General features: G+C 39.3%; 1 protein-coding gene across 6 annotated transcripts in view; it reads right to left on the bottom strand.

The window, feature by feature from the left end:
• Nucleotides 1-22,162, bottom strand: part of itsn1 (intersectin 1 (SH3 domain protein)) — a 205,996-nt gene that overhangs the window by 35,026 nt on the left and 148,808 nt on the right. For all 6 annotated transcript variants that reach the window (XM_087992545.1, XM_043701257.2, XM_087992541.1 and 3 more), the window contains 5 exons: nt 19,212-19,378; nt 17,285-17,330; nt 14,180-14,301; nt 13,484-13,604; nt 9,288-9,479 (listed from right to left, as the gene is read on the bottom strand). In XM_087992545.1, the coding sequence (XP_087848671.1) occupies nt 9,288-9,479; nt 13,484-13,604; nt 14,180-14,301; nt 17,285-17,330; nt 19,212-19,378 (648 nt within the window). The remainder of the gene's footprint in view (nt 1-9,287; nt 9,480-13,483; nt 13,605-14,179; nt 14,302-17,284; nt 17,331-19,211; nt 19,379-22,162) is intronic.

The following is a 22,162-nucleotide window of genomic DNA, read 5'->3' as shown; positions in this document are numbered from 1 at the left end:
TGTCTGTTCTTTTATTAAAAGATCAACAGCTTGTTGTGAATATGTTCAGCAACTAGCCATTGTAAGAAAATTGCAAAACTAATACATCACACCTGGTTTCACTCTGGAATCTGACTTGATCAGAATTGCCATCAACTGGGATTATAAAGTGAGGACTCTGGTGGATCTAAAACAACATTGCATTTAAGAGAGATCTGAGAACCTTTGAGGGTGTGAGACTTTGTAAATATTGGTCATAAAACTGGGATTATACAATTTATTGCATGGATTCAGAATTTCAAAATGGCTTTGTCCATTGCTAAGACTTTTCCAGGACTACAAAACGCAACAGTGGATTATTTCAAATCTTTGACTAAGGTGACGCAGAATCAATAGATAAATTGGAAGAGAATCAAAAGCAAGATTCTGAAAAGATGAGATGTTTAGTGATCACTCAGCATTGAGAATTGAAAGGACGAATATCTGAAAACGAATGGATGTTGGAGATCTGAAACAAAAACTAAAATTGCTAGAGAAAGTCAGCAGGTCTGGCAGCATCACTAGGTAGAAAGCAGTTAAATATTTTGAGTCCAGTGACACTTCGTCAGAACCTGAAAGTGATAGCAACCAAGATTCAATTAAATACAAGAAACTTCTGAGAGTGAAGAATAAGAAATGAGAAAATTTAATTTAGAGGAAAAAAAAGTAAGAGGAATTAATTGGAGGAAAATGAAAAGCGGAATGTAAAGGAAGGAAAAAGAATAGAAAGGGAAATGTAATTTTAAAAGTTTGAACACCAAAAAAAATGTAATCAGACGTTACTTGGCGAGAGAAAAGCTCAGATTAAAAGAAGAAACAAGTTGTGGCTCTGAATACGGTTTCTGAATCCAATGAGGGATTTAACTAGAAATCTGCATGTAAGTCCCCAAATTTACAGGAGGATGGAATCAAAAAACATTTCACTTAATTTGTAAAGACGGCTAAGAAAATGAAATGGCCAAACAATGATTGGATTTGAATGTTAGTGTTTTGACAGGTACAGGTAAGAATGTGTAGACCTGCTTATCAGAAGGAGAATCTGCAGACTAAGAACCTGCTAACAGAGCCGTAATCTTGGGTTTCAGGAGCAAGCTGAGAAGCAATCAATAAAAATGTTGCACTATAAGAAAAAAATCACATGACTACAGCAGACAGGGGAAAAATAGATGCAGTTAGTGAAAAAGTTTGAGAATGAGAGAAATTGTAAATAGTATACTGAAAACCCGGAGATTTGGATGAATGGCAAAAATCAAAAGCAGCAGTTCTACCAGCTATCCATAACACGTCACAGACACATTCAGAAATGGCCACATGGGAATCAACAAGTAAACATAAGGAATATAAAATCTGGGGTAGCAAAGATCTGAGTTTTTGGGAGCAAACAGAAGGATATCAAAATATTAAAGGCTAGAACCTAAAAGTGATATAAACAAAATAATTTGTTTCTTTTGCAGTAAGTCTGAATGCATTAAAACCAATTGCTCCAAGTTAAATGGGAGATCAGTTGTAGTAGTTGAAAAGCCAAATGGGTCCTCAGAAAAGAGTGCACCAGTTAAAGAAAACATGTTAAAAACTAGCAGTAGGAGGAGGTAGAGAAGGTGCCTTTATCACCCAGTAGGAAGGCAGAAGTGACTCAGGAAAAAAAAACATTTTCTTCAATGATTGATAAAGTGAATCAGACCAGCAGAAACTTTATTTCAGGATGAGAGATGTTCCCCAAATCTTCTCCTCAAGGAGACAAACCAATGAAGATATTGAGATACACTGGAACAGATCAGTCACTGATGCTAGCTGATGAACAATGTTTTCCAGCGAGGTTAATGAAGATGATGTTAATTGGAGGTTACAAAACCCTCCCAATACATAGCATTGGATTAAAGAATGACATAGTACAGGCAAGGTTATGGCAAGAGTTGTACAACAAATCGATTTTTTCTTGAGGAATGGACCTTGGAGGTTCAAAAAAAAAATTTAGGCCGATGGAGCTATCAATATAAGTCAAAGAAACTGACATGCTACAGGAAGATCATCCAGGATTGTTTCCTGACTGTCTTGCGAGTAGTTCTCAAGTTCATTGAATTAGACAGGAAAAGGAGTCATCTTCAGAAAGGGAGATGACTTGAAAATTTGGGTATTGGACACAATTTTGGAAACTTAAAGAGAAAGAGTATGAGGCTGGCATGCCTAGTTTATCTTCTTCAGCAAAAATACATCAAACAGATGCAAAATTGAGCTATATCAAACTCAAACTGAATCAGAACCAATATTAGAGTATTATTATTGGTCAGCATTACATAAAAATGTGGGGACATTTAGTGGACATGTGTCAGGTAATGGGAAACCCAATCAGCACCTTTAATTCCAACACTGACTTATCAAAAGCCATTTAATAGAATCGTAAGGGATTGTGTGATTACCCTGCCTAAAACCAAGATTAGGAATTAGTATCCTTTAAGAATTATGAGATGCTTCAATAAGATTTCCACATGCAATGCCATTCAGTGAAATTACTGCAAAAACGGTGGTGGGAAAATTAGCACTTTTTCCTCAAGATATAGATTACTTGAAAAAAATAAAAATCAGTATTATATGTCACAATTTTTCAAAGCAGCAAATACTCTTTGAATAAAACAAATTGTATCTTGGGTAATAAGCTACCATCTCAAGGAGCATAAGATGGAAACTTTAAAGAAAATGGTAGAAGAGGTGACCTTATAGAGGTTTATGAAATCAGGAGGAGTATAAATAAGGTGAATGGCAGGTATCTTTTCTCTAAGGAGGGGGATTTCACGATTAGGGGACATGCTTTTAAAGTGAGAGGAGAAATATGGGAAAAAAATAACATTGGGGCAATTTTTTTTGTTTAACACAAAGTGATTCGTGTGTGGAATGAACTTCCAGAGGAAGTGATAGATGCAGGTCTGGTTATAAAGTTTAAAAGACATTTGGATAAGTACTTGAATAGGAAGACTTGGAGGGATATAGGCCAAGTGGAGGCAGGTGGGATGAGTTTAGTTTGGGATTATGGTCGGCATTGACAGGTTGGACCGAAGGGTCCATACGACTCTATGGCTATGACTTTATGATTAGAGTTCATTGTCACAAACATCCTGATGATTTGGATAAGAAATTCCTTTGTTCCTGTTTGCCTATACATATGCTCCTAACCAGCTCACATGATTCAGTCCTTTTGAACTAATGTGCAAAGGAAGTGAGAGCACCCCTGAATTTAATAGAACAAAAGAATTATAAACTAAAGTTCACAGATGACACTTTTGACCTCTGTTTCAGAATGATACCAACCCAAGCAAAAAAAAAGCCACAGCAGTCAAGAGCTAAAAGTGAGAAAAGTAAAATTGCAAATAAAAACATTTCTATAGATAAGTATTCTGAAAATAATTGTACTCAAACTAAATATCATTAGTACCAAAAATAACAACAAAGCTGGATAGAAAATGTAAATGTTTTAAAGTTACTTTTTTTGGTTGAGGTGGCAGGGGTGGGGAATGGTGGAAAGAGGAGATGACATGATTTGCATTTATCATAAATTGTTATTATTTGGAAGCTTGGATTTGAAAGTGACAGTAAAGTAAGCGTCAGGTTCAATTCTTGAAGCTGACTGCTTGATTTAACAGAGGTCAAAAAACTATTTTGGAAAGTGCACTCAGACAACCTTTATATGCTTGCTTAGAACTTAAGTCAAATAATTTAATCAGCTATCTGGCAAGTTACTTGCTGAATGTTCACAAAACTACGTTTTACAATACAGAAAGAGATTGTCAGGGGCCACCAATAGGTTGAGCTCTGAAGAAAAGTCATCCTGGTGGGGTAACAGTACTTAGTGTTCAGAAATCTCCACAGTGAGGGGGTTGACTTTATAGCAATCTCCAGGCAGAGAGAACTTATAGAAATCTACCAAACAGCAGAAATAAAAGTTCTGATCTATCAAACCACAAGCCACACAGAGATCTGATTTTGCCATCTTCCAAATCATTCCTCTTCATAATATTTAAAGAAAATTCAGGGGCTCATGGCATGATGTTGTCTTGTTTGTCCATTACAGCCATCATTTCCTGGTTCCTGAAATACCTTTTTTTTGCCTTGATCTTTAAATTGCTCCATTGCATTGACTCATTTGGCTTCTGCGTCCTTCAGCTTTGCATCATTTTCCAAAATTACTGATCCTCTGATGCTGAAATCTGTTCTGCCTTTGCCTCAAAATTTCTGTAGCACCTTCTGGTGGGTCAGGTCTTCTCTCCATGAAGAACCACTTTCATGAACTGATTTACCTTTTCAATCCACTTACTTTTCTTTCATTGTCGAAGCAACAATCACTGTTCATATATTTGATTGTTCGATGATCTCCAAGAGCTTCTATCTAACAACAATAACTTGTATTTAAAGGCCCAGAGGACTGCTCTGGGCCACGAGAGGAAACATGCTAAATGAACGACTTTGAGAAGTTTTGGGAGAGAATTCCAGAGTTAAGGCTTCACATAGGTGCCAACTGCACAGTGAAGAAAATTGGGAACGTACAAAAGGCCAGAACTGGAGGAGTGCAGAGATCAAAGGAGTGTAGGGGATTACAAAGATAGAGAGGGTTGGAGTCTATGGAGGGATTTGAGAAACAGTGATTTTTGAAATCAACTTCGACGTGCCTTCACAAGTACACAAGACAAAAGTAAACTGCTAGGTCGTCCAGGATGTCTGGCCAATTGCAAAGACAATGTCCAAACTTAAGTGCTCAAAGCTAAAGAGAACAAAAAACAAAGGCAAGTCATGCTTTGATGAAAGCTCATTGGAAAGAAAGTTCCAAATAGACTGAATAATCTCACTGTTGAAAGGTTGTTTTATCACTCCAGAATTTAAGAAGAGCATCTTCAGAAATGAAGGCAGGCTGCTTAGTGTACACAAACTGCATTGACAAGCATTTTTAAAATTATACATAGACCTGAATGATACACTGATTGTTCAATGCTGTAAGTTGATTGGCTTTCTCTGGAATTATGACTCCAAAGCTACCAATTTAATAACAGCAAACACCAAAGTCTGAGGCTACAATGTTAAGCATTTGTACATGCAAATTTAGTGATGCACTGAATTGCTTCTGCAACTGTTGGTGACGACCCATGCCCTGGGAAAAGACTTTTTGTTTTGTGCACAGAACCTTGAAGAACAAAGTTGGCTGATGAGGATTTTTAAAGTCTGTTCATGGTTTCTGACTTGTGACATGATTAGGCTCCAAGAAGTGCGCATTTGACCTGGGGGCGAACAGTTAAGAAGCATAAATAGATAATTGAAGTGGGGTTGAAGCAGTATGTGCTTTTTCTTAGGAGAAAGTGAGGACTGCAGATGCTGGAGATCAGAGCTGAAAATGTGTTGCTGGAAAAGCGCAGCAGGTCAGGCAGCATCCTGAAGAAGGGCTCATGCCCGAAACGTCGATTCTCCTGCTCCATGGATGCTGCCTGACCTGCTGCGCTTTTCCAGCAACACATTTTCAGTGTGCTTTTTCTTAGACAGTTCACAACATTTAGAATTCATTCAAGGAGAACACATGCATAACTCTCACCCAGTGGAACAGCATTGTTTGGCGATCATTGAACAAATGTTAGTGTTGAAGCAAGCCTCTGAGAATTGCACAATGACTGTATTACTATGTGTTGCACAACTGGAAAGAACACAAGGTTGGTGACCAGAGGAGCAAGAGATTGTGGATTCAATAACGATCATTTCTGAAGTGGTGCCAGTACCCATCAAACTATCTGAAGGAGTCAGTAAAGGAAACCTCTGGGGATTCTGACAGCTTATTGTCATAACAGATATGGAAGGCATTATAAAGGTGCGCATTGTGAATGATAAACATCCTCAAGAACTTAAGATGAAATGTAGCTGTTGGTTGATGCAAATGTTGAGCCTAAATAATTGGATGGGCAGTGAAAGGTCCTGCAAAAGAAACATGAGGTAGACAGACTTCACTCACACTTGGTCTACATTTTAGCAGGAAGTAGTGAGAATGCTTATACCTGCAAGGCACATCTTTGTCTTGACTTATTTACCTTATTTAAAATGCCTTTTACCTGTTAACTAAAGTTTGAACTATGCTGATTTTAGTGGGCTTGTTACATTAGAAGTTTTAAATATCTCCAAATATTTAAAGATCAATCTCCAAGGAATTATAATACTTACTATTCATTTTAAGTAACTCTGGCCATTTAAAAAATAACTCAGTTTTCTGTAATCAATAATTATTGTTGCTAGATCGGTGGTCTAGTTTTTTGATTAGTTTAATTTACTCAGTTCCACTAAATAGGAAGGTCAGCAACTAGTATTCAGACAGACTATATGCCTCCTGTGCTGCAAGCTTTTAGTACTAGAAAGTGGTACAGACGTGGAGTTTAGCTTATAGTTACTTGGCAGATAGTTAGAACTAGATTTCAAACAAGATGTAAAATTTTAGTCATGAACATTCACAACCATTTGCTAACTATACTGATATCAGGTATAAATATCCCACCAGAAGAGAGGAAAGCTTGCAACTCTTATAGAACTGGCAAGCAACACCTTGATGCAATCTACAACAAACTTACATCATGCAGTCATTGCATGTCTTTAATGTTAAGTAATATATATATACTGAGGGAAATTAATTTTAAATTAGTAACAAGTATTTCACAGAACCATTATTACAATTGTTTGGTCTTTGGGTTTAAATCCATCCATGTTGAGGTTTGGTCATCTTAAATAATCAACTATGATTTAAAACTCAAAAGAAAAATGAAACAGATTCTGATGACAGAAAACAATATGTTGTTCCATTGCCAGCTATGATAAAATGATCAGATACAATGTTAACAGACAGCATCCATTTTGATGTCAGACTGCAGGAACTAAAAGGGCTTTTTGATATTAGGCATGAAGTTCTTGAAGTTTAAGCTTTGATACACTAAATCATTGATACATTGAAACACTGAAAACTGCCCACTCTTCTTTCCTGTAGTGAGATAGTGTTGGGTGCTGGTCAGAAGAGGGATCAAGACCATCCCAAGCCACTGACTGGTAAGAGGATGTCACCATCATAAGCAATTTGCATTCCATTAAAAATCATAATATGTTCCTTCAAGGTGTATTTAAGCCACATACTACAGATGGGAAATTCCTAAATTCAACCAGCACACCAATAAAAAATTAGATAGTTTACATTGTGCCTTGCCAGGAAACTGTCATCAATGTCTCAACTGCAATGGTTTATAGATAATTACAGAACAGTATTGACAGTTGCATGGTCAAGTCTCTTGCAAACTAACTCAACATGATTGGTTCCATTTTTAGTACAATTTCCAAAATAAATTAAAAAGATCTTATTATACTTCAAAATGCTTGAGAGGAGCAATTGCTCCACCTGACATATGGAGATTTTGGCAGTTATCAAGATGATTCAAATAATTACAAGATATTATAATGGCATTCTTTTTTCAATTCAAATTCAACCCAAATTTCAGCCCAGAAAAAAAGTAAATTAAAACAAATTGCCTCTCTGAAGACTTAAATGATTTGAAAATTAAAAGACAAAATATTCCAGTTTAGATGGAAATTTAAAGTGCATAGATTTTCCAAGTACTAAAAGAATTAGAACAAATAGTCATTAACACAATTTTGATGTCTCTGGAACAATGCAGTACTGGTATTAGTTAAACATGATAAAGAAACAGACACATTAGTCAAGTTCAAAATGGAGCTTTTAATTTTTTTACCTGTACATGTAGTTCAAGAATGCATGTGATAACCAGTTCTTAACACCGGTCATTCCATATATATTTATATATACTTTATATTTATAACAATGAAATACTTCCACAAACAAATGAAACCAAATTTGAGCCTCAGTTGTTTTGTGCACTACCCAAAAGCCTCATGAGAAACAAACACTACTTAGACTGCTTGTTTTAGGAAACAATGATGCTGCAGAGAATTAAAAAATCCTGAAACAATTGCTAATTTTAAAGGGAACATAAGCTTTTAGCATGAATTTAACCTCATACTTACAGCACCTGATGGTGACATAAACTGAGCCACAGAACGTAATCGAATTTTATGTCTCATTTCTAAGTAAAAGCTCCATTGTTTGTTAATTTGTATAAATACAATGCACTAAAAGATTACAATTTGTAAACACTGTAATTAATTGGATAGTATTTCTATACATTCTTTCTTGTCAAGAATTGTTTGTTCAAATGACCATTTATCCATGTTGAAAAGCAGAAGCAAACTTAAATGAAGGGACTCCAACACAGAATACATTTGTTTTGCACTTGATGTTATGTCATTTTTAAGACATCATAGTTGTTATCTTGACATTTTATTTGAAATTGGCCGATGAAAGCTTAATATGCTGAGGAAGATTAATTGAGGATTATCACAACAACACTTGGATGGAACTGTATCAATAACCCCTTCAAGAAACACTTCGCCTTTCACACAATGGCTGTGACTTGCATCATTTTTAATACTGGACACAGTGACATATTTATTAAATATAAACGGATGCTGAATTAAAAAATGTTTTTGAAGGAGGACATACTGAAGAGTTAATACCACATGCAGCATTCCTTGATAGTGGGTCATTTTGCAAGACAAAAGCATGCAGGCATTTAAAATTAATTTTTTTTAAATGAAAAAAATTGGTTTGTCCTAATTTTAAAGGGTTGATTTTCAAAAAAAAACTAGTGTTTTCCACAGGTGCAGAAGTAAATTGGGGGCAGCAAAAGCCGCAAAAGGACCCACTATCCTTTTAAAAATTTTTAATAAACTTAAACTAAAATTATCTAGGACTATACGCAACTAAAGTAAAATGAGGTAAAACTGCTCTGCAGTGTTCTTCTAGTCAGTAGCCAGTTGATGATCATGCAGAAGTCACATGATCAAGGCTGCATCTCCCATCATCCCTCTGGCAGTGATATGGGATAGTGGGTCTCTTTGAGGACTTTCAAGCCTGAGTGGGGGATGGGCAACATATGATCCTAGAAAAAGGAGGAAAACACAACACATAAGCAAACAAAACATGTGCAAATTCAAGCTAGGAAATGAGTCGGGCATGTACAGCATGATGCAAATGATAAAAACGTGCATGCTATAAAAAAGGATGGGAATGGAAAAAAAACTGCTTTACAGAAGGTCTTCAAAGAGACTATTAAATGCAGCAGCACAGCAGAATCACAGCAATGCTGCATGTTCCTTACTGACTAGATAATAAATTTTTAACAGCTACTTACATTGCTGGCTTGGGTCCATATCAGTTGTTAGCTTCACGTAGTTAGATGGGAAGAGACCAGTGACCCCATTGAGCTCCCCTTTCCACCAATCTGGATCGTCCTTATTGAGAACACCGATGATCTGTCCTTTGGCAAACGCAAGTTCATCATCATTCTGTGCAATGTAGTCATACATACCAATCACCTGGAACACTTAAAACAGAAACAGAAATTGGTACACTCAGAATTTTTGAAATTCCAACATTAAGTCTTTGAAAATTGGGACCTAGCACCCAGAAAATGAAATTTATTCTCAAGATTGGCAGCAAAGCAAACTTGGTGAAGCAGACAATTGAGATTTTTGAGAGTGACTACACAGGAGAGCAGTACTTTCTGGTCTTGCATTTTGCCATGTTTCCAGGCAATGAACTGAAATACAAGTTGTGAAACTTGATCCTGCTTTTGACCTCAAATGATAAATAAACATGTTTTGGTTTGACCAAACCGGCCTGAGTACAAGATGCAATTCAAATTAAATATCACTGAGATGCAACAGAGGTCAACAATAGTCCAGAAAATAATGTCACTTATTGCTTTATTAAATTTACATGATACATGGTACCTTTTTTTAACTAGGCAACTGAGCAAAACCATGTAATAACTGTATGAGCATTGATACAGATCACAGAATACCAAATGAATATAAAAAGTGACAGTTTTGGAAAAACATTTTATATTAGATGAACAAATCCAAAATGTTTCACTTCTGTTGAAATTTCAACACCCACACAATAACCAGCTAGAAATACAAGATGGTTGAACATGCATGATAACTCCTACATAGTCTGAAGGTAACTATCTGACCTCCAAGAATGCCCATCTTAGTAATGACAAAATTATTTGTACTGTGGAGTTTGCTGACTTTGTTTTTCAGGGGGGGGGGGGGGGGCTTGGAAAGGGAAAACAAGGTATAATTTAGTAGATATTATCACTTTTTAAACATTTCCCCAATATTCATGCTCTGCCACATGTGTGCGCGATCTGAACGGGCAAATCTGTTTTGGTGTCCCCTTACAGCCTATTGATATCTCAGCACAGCATGTGGCTCACTAACAGATCTAACAGGTTACCCAACAACAGAGTCAATAATAATAGCCACATTTTTAAGTGCATTTTGTCCTCAGCTATCCCACTTGCACCTGCAGTCTTTACTTATATTAGGTAGATCTTAAAAATGGACTAAATGCTGCCAACTAACATCTCAGGCACAGCTTCCCAAACTGTTTGACATGATCCCCAATGGCTGTTGTGGAACTCAGACTGATTGTTGATGGTTGCACAGTCCTTTTTAAGCCTCAGTTTTGACATTGCTAGGTGACCTGAACACTACTGAACAAAAACACCTCTGTGTAAATAGTTTTATTTTGGGATAAACTTTGCATCTTCATCCTCACAGGGAGAAAGAAAGCAGCTGCTGGAGATCAGACGCCAATTCGGAGTCACCTCCTGCCGCACCCTTGACCATGACCTCACCCTGCCCCTATCACCAAACCATCATCTCCCAGACCATACATAACCTTATTACCTCAGGAGATTTCCCACCTACAGCTTCCAATCTCATAGTTCAGGAACCCCGCACTGCCCAATTCTACCTCCTACCCAAGACCCATAAGCCTGACTACCTTGGCCGACCCATCGTCCCAGCCTGCTCCTGTCCCACCAAATTCATCTCCACCTACCTCAATACTATCCTATTCCCCCAGTCCAGGAACTCCCACATACGTTTGGGACACCACACACGCCCTCCACCTCTTCCAAGACTTGCGTTTCCCTGACCCCCAACGCTTCATCTTCACCATGGACATCCAGTCCCTGTACACATCCATCCGCATGACCAGGGCCTCCAAGCCCTCCAATTCTTCCTCTCCCGATGTCGCCACCAGTACCCTTCCACTGACACACTCATTCGTTTGGCTGAACTGGTCCTCACCCTCAACCTTTTTTCCTTTGAATCCTCCCACTTCCTCCAAACAAAAGGGGTAGCCCTGGGCACCTGCACAGGCCCCAGCTATGCCTGTCTCTTTGTTGGCTACGTAGAACAGTCATCTTCCGGAGTTACATCAGCACCACTCCCCACCTTTTCCTCTGCTACATTGATGACTGTATCGGCACCAACTTATGCTCCCACGAGGAGGTTGAACAGTTCTTCAACTTCACCAACACATTCCACCCTGACCTTAAATTCACCTGGACCATCTCTGACACCTCTCTTCCCTTCCTGGAGGCAGCACAGTGACTCAGTGGTTAGCATTGCTGCCTCACAGCGCCAGGGTCCCAGGTTCGATTCCAGACTTGGACGACTGTCTATGTGGAGTTTGCACATTCTGCGTGGGTTTCCTCCGGGTACTCCGGTTTCCTCCCGGTACTCTGGTTTCCTCCCACGTTCCAAAGATGTGCAGGTCAGGTGAATTGGCCATGCGAAATTGTCCATAGTTGTTAGGTGCATTAGTCAGAGATGGGTGGGTTACTCTTCGGAGGGTCGGTGTGGACTTGTTGGGCCGAAGGGCCTGTTTCCACACTGTAGAGAATCGAATCTTATTTCTCCATCAACAGCGACTGACTCAACATTGACATGTTCTATAAACCCAACAACTCCCACAGCTACCCAGATTACACCACCTCTCGCCCTGCCTCCTGCAAAAATGCTATCCCCTATTCACAATTCCCCCATTTCCGCTGCATCTGCTCTCCCAGGAGGACCAGTTCCACCACAGAACAAACCAGATGGCCTCCTTCTTTAAAAACCGCACTTTCCTCTCCTGTGTGGTTGAAGATGCCCTCCAACACATCTCATCCAGGTCCCACACCTCCGCCCTTGAACCCCATCCCTCCAACCATAACAAGGACAGAACCCCCCTGGTCCTCACCTTCCACTCCACCAACCTCCTAATAGATCGCATCATCCACCGACATTTCTGCCATTTGCAAACAGACCCCACCACCAGAGATATATTTCTCTCCCCACCCCTATCCGCTTTCCGTAAAGACCATTCCCTCAGTAACTACCTGGTCAGATCCATGCCCCCTAATAGTCTACCCTCCCCTCCAAGCACCTTCCCCTGCCACCACAGGAATTGCAAAACCTGCACCCACACCTCCCCCCCCTTACTTCTGTCCAAGGCCCCAAAGGAGCCTTCCACATCCAAAGTTTCACCTGCACATCCACCAAGGTCATTTATTGTATCCGTTGTTCCTGATGTGGTCTCTTCTTCATTGGGGAGACAGCACACCAACTTGTAAAGCGTCTCAGAGAACAGCTCTGGGACACCCACACCAATCAACCCCACTGCCCCGTGGCCGAACATTTCAACTCCACCTCCCACTCTGCTAAGGACATGCATGTCCTGGGTCTCCTCCATCGCTACTCCCTTACCACCCAACGCCTGGAGGAAGAACACCTCATCTTCCACCTCGGGACCCTCCAACTCCAGACCATCAATGTGGACTTCACCAGTTTCCTCATTTCTCTTCCCCCACCTTACCCCAGTTCCAACCTTCCAGCTCAGCACCGCCCTCATGACCTGTCCATCTTCCTTCCCCACCTATCCGCTCCACCCTCCCCTCTGAACAATCACCTTTAACCCCACCTCCATCCACCTACCACACAATCAACTACCTTCTCCCCAGCTCCATTCCCTCCCATTTATCTCTCCACCTCAGAGGCTCCCAGCGCCTCATTCCTGATTAAGGGTTTTGGCCCAAAACGTCAATTTTTCTGCTCCTCGGATCCTGCCTGACCTGCTGTGCTTTTCCAGAACCACTCTAATCTGGACTCTAACCAGTAACCTCACAGTCAACTCCTGTTCCCCACCACTGGTCAAGAGGTGACAGAGAATGAGGAAAGAAAACTGCGAAAAGCTAGTTCTACAGATTCTACAAAGTTGGGTAATGTGAAAACTGGAAGCCAGCATTCCTTCAGAAAGGAACCTAAATCTGCGCAGAGACTTCATGCAACAAATGCACCATTTAAAACCCATCAATAACATTGGATACCTGGGGACCCTTGGAGGGCAATGATGCATTCCCATGAGGAAATAACAAAAGACTTGAATATAATGAGAATTAAACAGCTTGCAATGTTACTATATTATTATTAACTTTATTCCATGATCACACTGATAAAGCAAGATGTTTGTATAATGCTAAGACAAACTTACAAACATTTATTGTTGTGGGTGGTCTTGCAGCATCAGTTGGAGTACTTTTATTTGTTCCAGGGCTGAGAAGCTTCACATAATTGGCAGGAAACCATCCTATTTGTCGCTTTTTTCCTCGAGCCTATAAAAAAAGCAAAGCCCCTAAATTCACTAGTACAAAAGACAATTCCAAACTATACACTGTTGGATAATTAGAAGTGCAGTCATAAATCAAACTGAAGAATAAACAGCAGACCAATCACTAGGTTATAAATTTGAGCTAAACTTGGAACCCAGAAGTGAAAGAGTGAATGCCCCAATACCAGAGGACCTTCCAAGGTTATATTTTTAAACTGTAATACTGATCATCGACTTAACCAGCTCGAGACATTGCCTACTTTTGATGGCACCAATGCACTACATTGCTAGTGTGGACAGGACAGCCCATGCTACTACTCTTGGTTGGAGCTTCAGCAGTGCACAACATTCAGAGAAGAGAGTCAAAATGGAACTTTAACACTGGTAATTTATAGAGAGGTTAACTGAGTTGACAAACTGCAACTGCAATAAACTACCCAAATAATGAACATATTAACAAACAAACAAAACAAACAAGATCTTCAAACGACACTTGGTTCATGCTTAGCAACATTTGTTTGCCCTAGATGAATTAAATCACTAAAGGAAAAATTACAGCAAAATAAATGGACTACCTACCTGAAGCTCCCCTTCCCACCATCCACCAGCATTTCTCTTGCGAATGAGAATGAGCTGACCAGGTGCCAGGGTAAGTTGCTCAGCACCAGTTGCTGTATAAGGAGCTATCACTTGAGCAATTTCTGTAAAAAGCAGATGATATTGGAATATGAATTAAACAGAATGAATCAAAACTATTGGGGGTGGGGGGTCTTTCCAGAATGATCTTATAACAGGAAGAAAGTCATTTCAAGGAGGATCATTCATCTTTTCTGCCAGTCAATGATATTTTTGTCACAAGTTTTTATACAACACAGAAGTCATACCTCCATAGTTGAGGATCTCAGCCAGAGTCTTTGAAGAAACTTTAAATTCATACTGCTTTTATACATCGTCACCTACACATTAGTGGTGTTTATCACCAATTCAGAGAAGCCCCCATTATCCGAATATCGGATTATCTGTTAAGGTCACAAGGAGCCGGTGCCTGGTTAAGCTAGGTTATCTGGCATTCGATTCACCAAACATTGAAGTTCCTCTGTATATAGGTCTCATGCAACCAGCAAAAAGGTAGGAGCCAAATTTACAGAGGTCTGCTGCCAGGAAGACCCCCAGTAAAAGAACCTTTCCAAAATTTGGTCTTGTATCGCCAACATTCTTGAGTATTGCCACCAGCTGCTTGAGGTCAACTCATTGAAAACTGCCAGCACTCAACAAGAAAGCAGTTCAAGTTAATGTATTAAAATAAAACAAAGAACTGCTGATGCTGGAGTTCTGAAACAAATGCAGAAATTGCTGGTGAAACTCAGCAGGTATGGCAGCATCTGTGGAGAGAAAGCAGAGTTAACATTGAGTTCAGTGACTCTTCATCAGAACTGATGAACAGACAATCTCAATGGATTTAGAATCAGCTATTACAAGGGGGCATAGCTTTAAATTAAGGGGGGGTAGGTATAGGACAGCGAGTCGTGAGTTCATGGAATGCCCTGCCAGTAGCAGTGGTGGACTCTCCTTCATTATGGGCTTTTAAGCGGGCATTGGATAGGCATATGGAGGATAGTGGGCTAGTGTAGGTTAGGTGGGCTTGGATCGGCGCAACATCGAGGGCCGAAGGGCCTGTACTGCGCTGTATTCTTCTATGTTCTATCAAATCCATGAGAAAAGATGGGCATCAATACAGGTGGGCAAAGCAACAGCAAACTCTTCAGATATTTTGCTCTCCCACTATATGCTCCAAAAAAAAAAGCAAAAAAAAAATCTACTTTGCCTTTGACTACCCAAAGTCCTAACAGCAGAACAATGAAGTTATTAACAAACCACAGGCCAACTTCTTTGAGGAGCAACAATGTTTTCTTGACTCCTACCATTTTTGAGCAGGAGAGCCTTGTACTACTATTTCAGACTTCTCATACCAATCTCTTCAGAAATGTTCAGGGGCCCTTCAAGGCTGAATTTCTCAGAGGAAGTCTGGGGGCGAGGAGACTGACTGGTGGTGGTGGTGGTGTTTGGTGATGAAGAGAGGAGGATCGGCCAAGCCACGCCCCCTTTTTTAGGGCATGGGCTAAACTCCCTTTCAGTATGGTGGTGTATGAGTGAATGCGCAAATGTAAAAGGAGAGGTAGGCAACGGTGTAAAGGGTTCAGTCAGCTCAGGGTATAGTTCAGATGACCAAGCCTTTTCTATTTCAGACCAAAGATTTTCTCAGAAGTTCCATGAAGCAAATGAATTGACTATTGAAGTTGCCTGGCTAATTCCATGGAGTCAGTGCATCAGGATTTCTTAAAGATGCTGACACCGGTCTAAGTGATATGTCCAATGTTTGACTATATAAAGAACAGGGCTGTGATAATTTACTCAAAAGATGCAGGCATTAGGCGAAGAACCAATCTTTGGTGGAAAACTGCAGGAAGTCATAGATGTAAAGTCACTTGCACCTCCAAAGCACTCTACACTTACTAAGTCTCATTTACTAACCCCAAAATATTTTGGCAAGGAAAGCCATCTAATTTGCTTTGGAACAAATCAAGATCATTGAATTCACTTTTGTTCTTGGTGGTATTTTCACAGTTACACAGCTACATTCACACACAATGTTGCACAGATTAGTTTTCCATTTCTTAGCATCCATCTTGTCAAGTCCAAGATGAGTCATTTGTTATAAAGTGAAACAGCTAGGTAAAGCTTCCCATTAACTAGTCTCTGCAGAATTACTAGTATAATAATTTATTTTCTGCAAAATTCCATGGATGTCTAGCAGCCATGCAGGTAGGAAGATGAGAAAAGTTACAAATGACTTCTTCAGAATGCTCTAGGTCCCTTTCCAGCTTAAATATCTAACTGTCTCCTCCTTAGCAGCATGCACTAATCTAATCCCATTGCCTTCCTTGTTCTCAACTTACCATCATATTCAAATCACATTTTTAACTTTTTGAAACTGAAATGGAAATTTCTAATAAGGCATGAAGATGGATCTGTCTATTCACGAGACAAAAATTCCCACTGGACTATTTAAAGGACAAATGAGATCTCCCAGTATCCTGACGTTTTAATTCCTCTGCACAACTGGAAAAAGACTCTATAGACATCTGTCAAGCAACATGAATTCGACTGGGACAACACTACTATTATAGGACAAGCCAAACAGAGAACAGCCAGGGGATTCCTCGAGGCATGGCACTCATCCACAGATTCAATCAATAAGCACATCGATTTGGATCCAATATACCGACCACTGCAGCGGACAGCTGGAACTGACAACCGGAAGCGGCAGATTCAAACCACTACAAATGCCGGAGGAAAGATCACAGAAGCGCTTCACAGGAGGCTCCCAAGCACTGAGGATGTCACCTGGACAGGGGACGAAATGTCTGCAACACAAATTCCCAGCTCGGCGAACAGAACCACAAAAACCATTAGGTCTTCTGAAGAAGGACCCAAAATGATAGTCCTGCTTTCTCAATACAGATGCTGTTAGAGCTCCTAAGTTCTTCCAGCAATTCCTTTTCGTGTTTTTGATTATAAACCTTCTGGTCATTTGCAGTGCCAAATTAGAGAGATTTTCTTTTGAAAAAATTCCTGAAAAGCTTAAAAACTGGATTTGTACACAGAAGTATATCAAAGACATACCAGGCTTTCTTCCTAGGCTTCCACTCTTCCCAGTTTGCCCAGGTCCCTGCAATGAAGACAGTTTTCATGTGACCAGAAGTTGTAGTTAAAAAAAAAACATAAGACCTCCAAATCATTAGCACTTATTCATGTTATCCCACTTGCAAAGAACACAGCACAAGTCAATAATTTAGTACAACGTAATTTTGTTCCAATCATGAAATAAACTGGTATTACTCAATGGGGCACAATCTAAAAATATATAAAGTGCATACAAGTTTAGAATTTGACTGTAACTACTAACGACTGAGTGAATAACCTTGTTCAAATAGTACATCAGAAGTCAGGAATGAAAACAGGAATGGAAACAAAAATAAGTTCCCACTCAGTTTGCTTGGGTTAGAATACATTTCAAGATGCCAACAGACAGAAAAGTTCAAACTTCAAAACCTTGGCAAATAATTCACTTTTAAAATTGTCCAGATTCTAATACAAGAAAGCGGAGTGTAAAATTCACCCAGTTAAATTCAGAAAGTAAAGCTCTCTCTTTAGTGATTGACCATTTTCAGTTTCCAGAAGCTTCCATGAGACATGTGAGCAGACATGGGGCTTGACTGCATTCCCTGCAACATGGCACAAGCATCAGAGGTGAGCCCACTTCTGTTAAACATCTTAACTGGTTTAATTTTCAGGCAGTGCCCTTTGAGTTGCAAGAGGCAAGACTTCCATTCACCTCCAGGAGAAAACACCATCTCAGAAGCTCCAGCAACAAGCAGGAGGGGGGGCCAAAGTTGCTTCTAAAGATAAGCCAAGGAGGTGCTATTTAGCAACACGGGCAATCAGCCACATTTATGAACTTCACTGGAGCCATACTGAAAAGTCCGACTGAATGGGCCTTTTGTTTTGATTGGAAGGATGTGGGTTATCCAAATGGAACCAACAAATGGACAAAAAGAACCCTCTCCACTTTAAGTGCCCAGCATTCCAAAGAGTTAAAGTGGTCATAGAATCACAGAGATGTACAGCACAGAAACAGACCCTTTGGCCAACTCGTCCATACCAACCAGATATCTCAACCCATTCTAGTCCCACCTGCCAGCACCTGGCCCATATCCCTCCAAACTCTTCCTATTCACATACCCATCCAAATGCCTTTTAAATATTGCAACTGTACTAGTCTCCACCACTGCTTCTGACAGCTCGCTCCATACACATACCCCACTGCATGAAAAGTTGCCCCTCAGGTCTTTTTTATATTTCCCCTCTCACACTAAACCTATGGCCTCTAGTTCTCCCCCACCCCAGGGAAGAGACTTGGTCCATTTATCCTATCCATGTCCCTCATGATTTTGTAAACCTCTGACGCTCCAGCTTATTCAACCTCTCCCTATCGCTCAAATTCTCCAACCCTGGCAACATCCTTGTAAATCTTTTCTGAACCCTTTCAAGTTTCACAAAATCCTTCTGATAGAAAGGAGAACAGAATTGCACACAATATTCCAAACATAGTCTAACCAATGTCTTGTACAGTTAAAACATGACCTCTTAACTCCTGTACTCAATACTCTGACCAAGGTCAGCTTGGATGTTAAACATCAGCCTCTCTCACATTCATTAAATGATTACCATGATTGATGTGATCCTTAATTAGGCATTAGTTACCACTAAGGGCCCCAATTACATTACAGGTAGGCTACCTGCTTTCAAGCTGATGGTTGGTCCATAAAATGAAAAATGGGTTCATGTACCATGTGATTTGACAAACAATGATACTGCACCACATGATTTAAGTACAAACATCAGAAATGAACTTAAATGATACAAAGTAGTACAATAGCTGCCACAACAAATTTTTGTCACTTTACTCAGAGGGCAAACACTTAACCTTGCAGAAGACAACTAATAAGAGCTGCTTTCTGGGCTGAAAGGAACAGAAGGGAAAATTTACCTCAGAGTCTTTTGGTCTGACGTAGTTGGATGGGAAGACCCCCACTTTTTCTCCTACAACTCCTGTCCACCAGTCACCATCTTTCTTTGTCACAAGAATCACATCACCTTGCTGGTAAGTTAAATCCCCAGGTTCATTACTTTCATACGTGTACATAGCAACAAATTCTATGAAATGGAGAGGAGAAAGCAGTTTGAACAATTGCAGAGAATATGAACACAGAACTTTGGAAATAAACACAGTGTTGGAAGATCTCTGCAGGTCTAGAATGACTTCTTCAGAACTGCCTGACCTGTTCAGTTTCTTGAAGACTTCAGTTTGTATTTGTAAGGATTAGAATGCTTGTGGGAAGGCAAAAGTAAAGATGTTCAAAATGCACTTTGTGCTACCACTGGAGACCTAAAGAAACTATGACCCCAATACCTTTTTTTGATTATGTATAGAAATGGTTACCCAATTAATGGCAATTCATTCTAATGGGTATGAAATTTTGAGAACAGTTACTTTGTAATAGAAATGTGCAATTTGCTACAATGTTAATCTTTCCACATGTCAAGCACATTAAGCAGAATCCAACATGTACCTTTTTGCAGTAACTGAGAAATAGTAAATCCATGACACCAAACTTGTTTTAACTCTTATAACAGATTCATGACTAACAAAACTGAATTTATAATTCTTGGTTTCAAATTATATTTAATTCATTTTTGGATAATTCTAACTTACTCCAAAGCTATGTAATTTAAATACAATGACGAATGTACAGTTTAGATCAGGATAAAACCGCATTTTGATGCCACGTGCACCAACTACCTTACACATTTAGAGATTCCCTGACATTATAGCTTGATGTCATGATAATAGTACTAGTAAAAACAAAGGCAATTTTTCCTATTTAAGGATTTTCATACATTAAGAAATTAAGCACTTTTATTGTCACCTAGTTTAATTTCAGCATTCTCAGGCAATGACACCAATGTAATTTCATCCAAATAAAACAAGGGAAGAAAGAGGTTCTGCACTAGATTGGAATAATTTGGAACTAGTATTTAGCAAATTCATATTGTACCAATGTCAACCAGAAAGAGGACAATCTATCGAGCCTAACCTTAGTCAGCCAGTGATTCAGTGACTTGATCTCAATAAGTCAGGGCACAAAGATGAAAGTAAAGTAATTATCCCTCTGCTCCAAATTTTTCAATAACCTTCCCTTAATTCATCTGCACTTCCACCAAAACAGTGCAATTTGCCGATAATTTCAACTAACTGGTTTCCGCTATTCAATCTTGGATTCAGTCTCAGATTTGGTCCTGACTTTGAGATAAAGGCCAAAATAGATATTTATTGCCTAAAATTGACTACAAATATTTGTAGTCAATCATTCAGGGCACATTACACCTTTGTGCCTCACTAGAAATTAAGGAATATGACTACACACTTCAGTGCAAGTGTAATGCAACTAAAACAAGAATGATCATACATTAAACTACACACTATTTCAGTTTACTTTCACTTCAAATATGGCACCAAAACTAGGTTACATATTTACATCGAAGCGGACCACTAATATATGCACTTCAAGTAGATAATCATCAATACAATGCAGAGAAACTTTTAAAAAAATGCTGGATCAAGATTGTTGTTTAGCCAAACTGTTGTATGCATTCCAAAAAAAATTAGACCATTCTCCCTGATATTGCAAATTGTAAATGAGACAAAAATTTTCTAATCAGTGCCAAAGAGTGTTCTGCTACTTGCCAGCACTTAATGGTTCTAGCTTATTGCTTTCAGATGCTTTCATCACTACTGTGTTTGAAGGGAAGGAAGGCTATTTCAATCCATGGACAGAGTTCTGCAGTTCAATGATTTAGTGATTCCTGTCCAGCTTTATTCAGTGAAGTTTTTCGCCTAGTTTTCAAAGAAGCTGAAGAAAACAGCTCATTTTCCCAGATGTCTTTTTATGTCTTTTGAAAAATTAAACCCAAATTTCTACAGATTCTACCATGACCACCTCGAAAGCCAAAATCAACAGCACCAAACTTTATCACAGACTTGAAACTCAATGTATGACAAAGTCCTCAGATCAGTGAAAAGGTGCACTTGCTGAAAGACATCCGATAGAAGCACAAAAAATCATTTTGACAAATGTTTTCAAAATATGAACGATAAGTGAATTTCTACATGCATCCATTTTGTACTAAGCTTAATAGTTCAGAGAGCAGCTTAAAAACCCGATGTCCCAACAGGATATTCCTATGAACTTCATTTATTAAAATCAACATTTTAAATTTGCATGTAATTGAGATTTCGAACAGATAATCCTGAAAATACAATGTAAGCTCTGAAACTGTGGTTATTAAAGTAGTAGTAAAGTCATCATAGTCCTCCTGGATCATTGGACTGTGCTCTCATTACACAAAGACAACTAGCGTTGTTTTAATCGGAGGGTGACCATAACTTGGAGGAGCAAAGGATAGTTCTTCATGGTAACCTCAGCCACAAAGTGAACCCACGCAACTGGGATTGCTCTGCATTGCTTATCAACCAGCCAACTGAACTAACTGATGCCCTTTAAAGTAGCATTCTTTTGAACTAAGGGAAACAAATTGGCAATTTGGGATCAGCAGAATGTTTCCTCCATTTCAAAAGGAGACAAACTCTGGGAGTTCACTGTCTGAAATAAAGTTGCATCCTGTATTTCAAGACTTTTTCTTTGGGGGCTGTTGGGCAACTTGTGAATGAAATGTTAACTCGAAATGCAAAAGGGCACAAGTTTCCTGAATTTTATTCACAAAAAAATTCATTGCTATTTCTGTGGTATTCTCCTTGAAAGGAACAGCAAAGCACACCTGTCTACACCTACTTTAGTTTCAAAATTGCTGTCTTCCATCATAGCACCTCAATCTAAGAGGTTCTCAGTTCTTCTGCTCTTCTCCTTACTTTGTTATACA

Source organism: Chiloscyllium plagiosum, unplaced genomic scaffold (genome assembly GCF_037043375.1).
Source record: "Chiloscyllium plagiosum isolate Xiang-an unplaced genomic scaffold, Cpla_swu_hap1 HiC_scaffold_12, whole genome shotgun sequence".
Lineage (NCBI taxonomy): Eukaryota > Metazoa > Chordata > Chondrichthyes > Orectolobiformes > Hemiscylliidae > Chiloscyllium > Chiloscyllium plagiosum.
The sequence above is the reverse complement of the archived record's forward strand: the minus strand, read 5'-3'. Positions and strand labels throughout refer to the sequence as shown.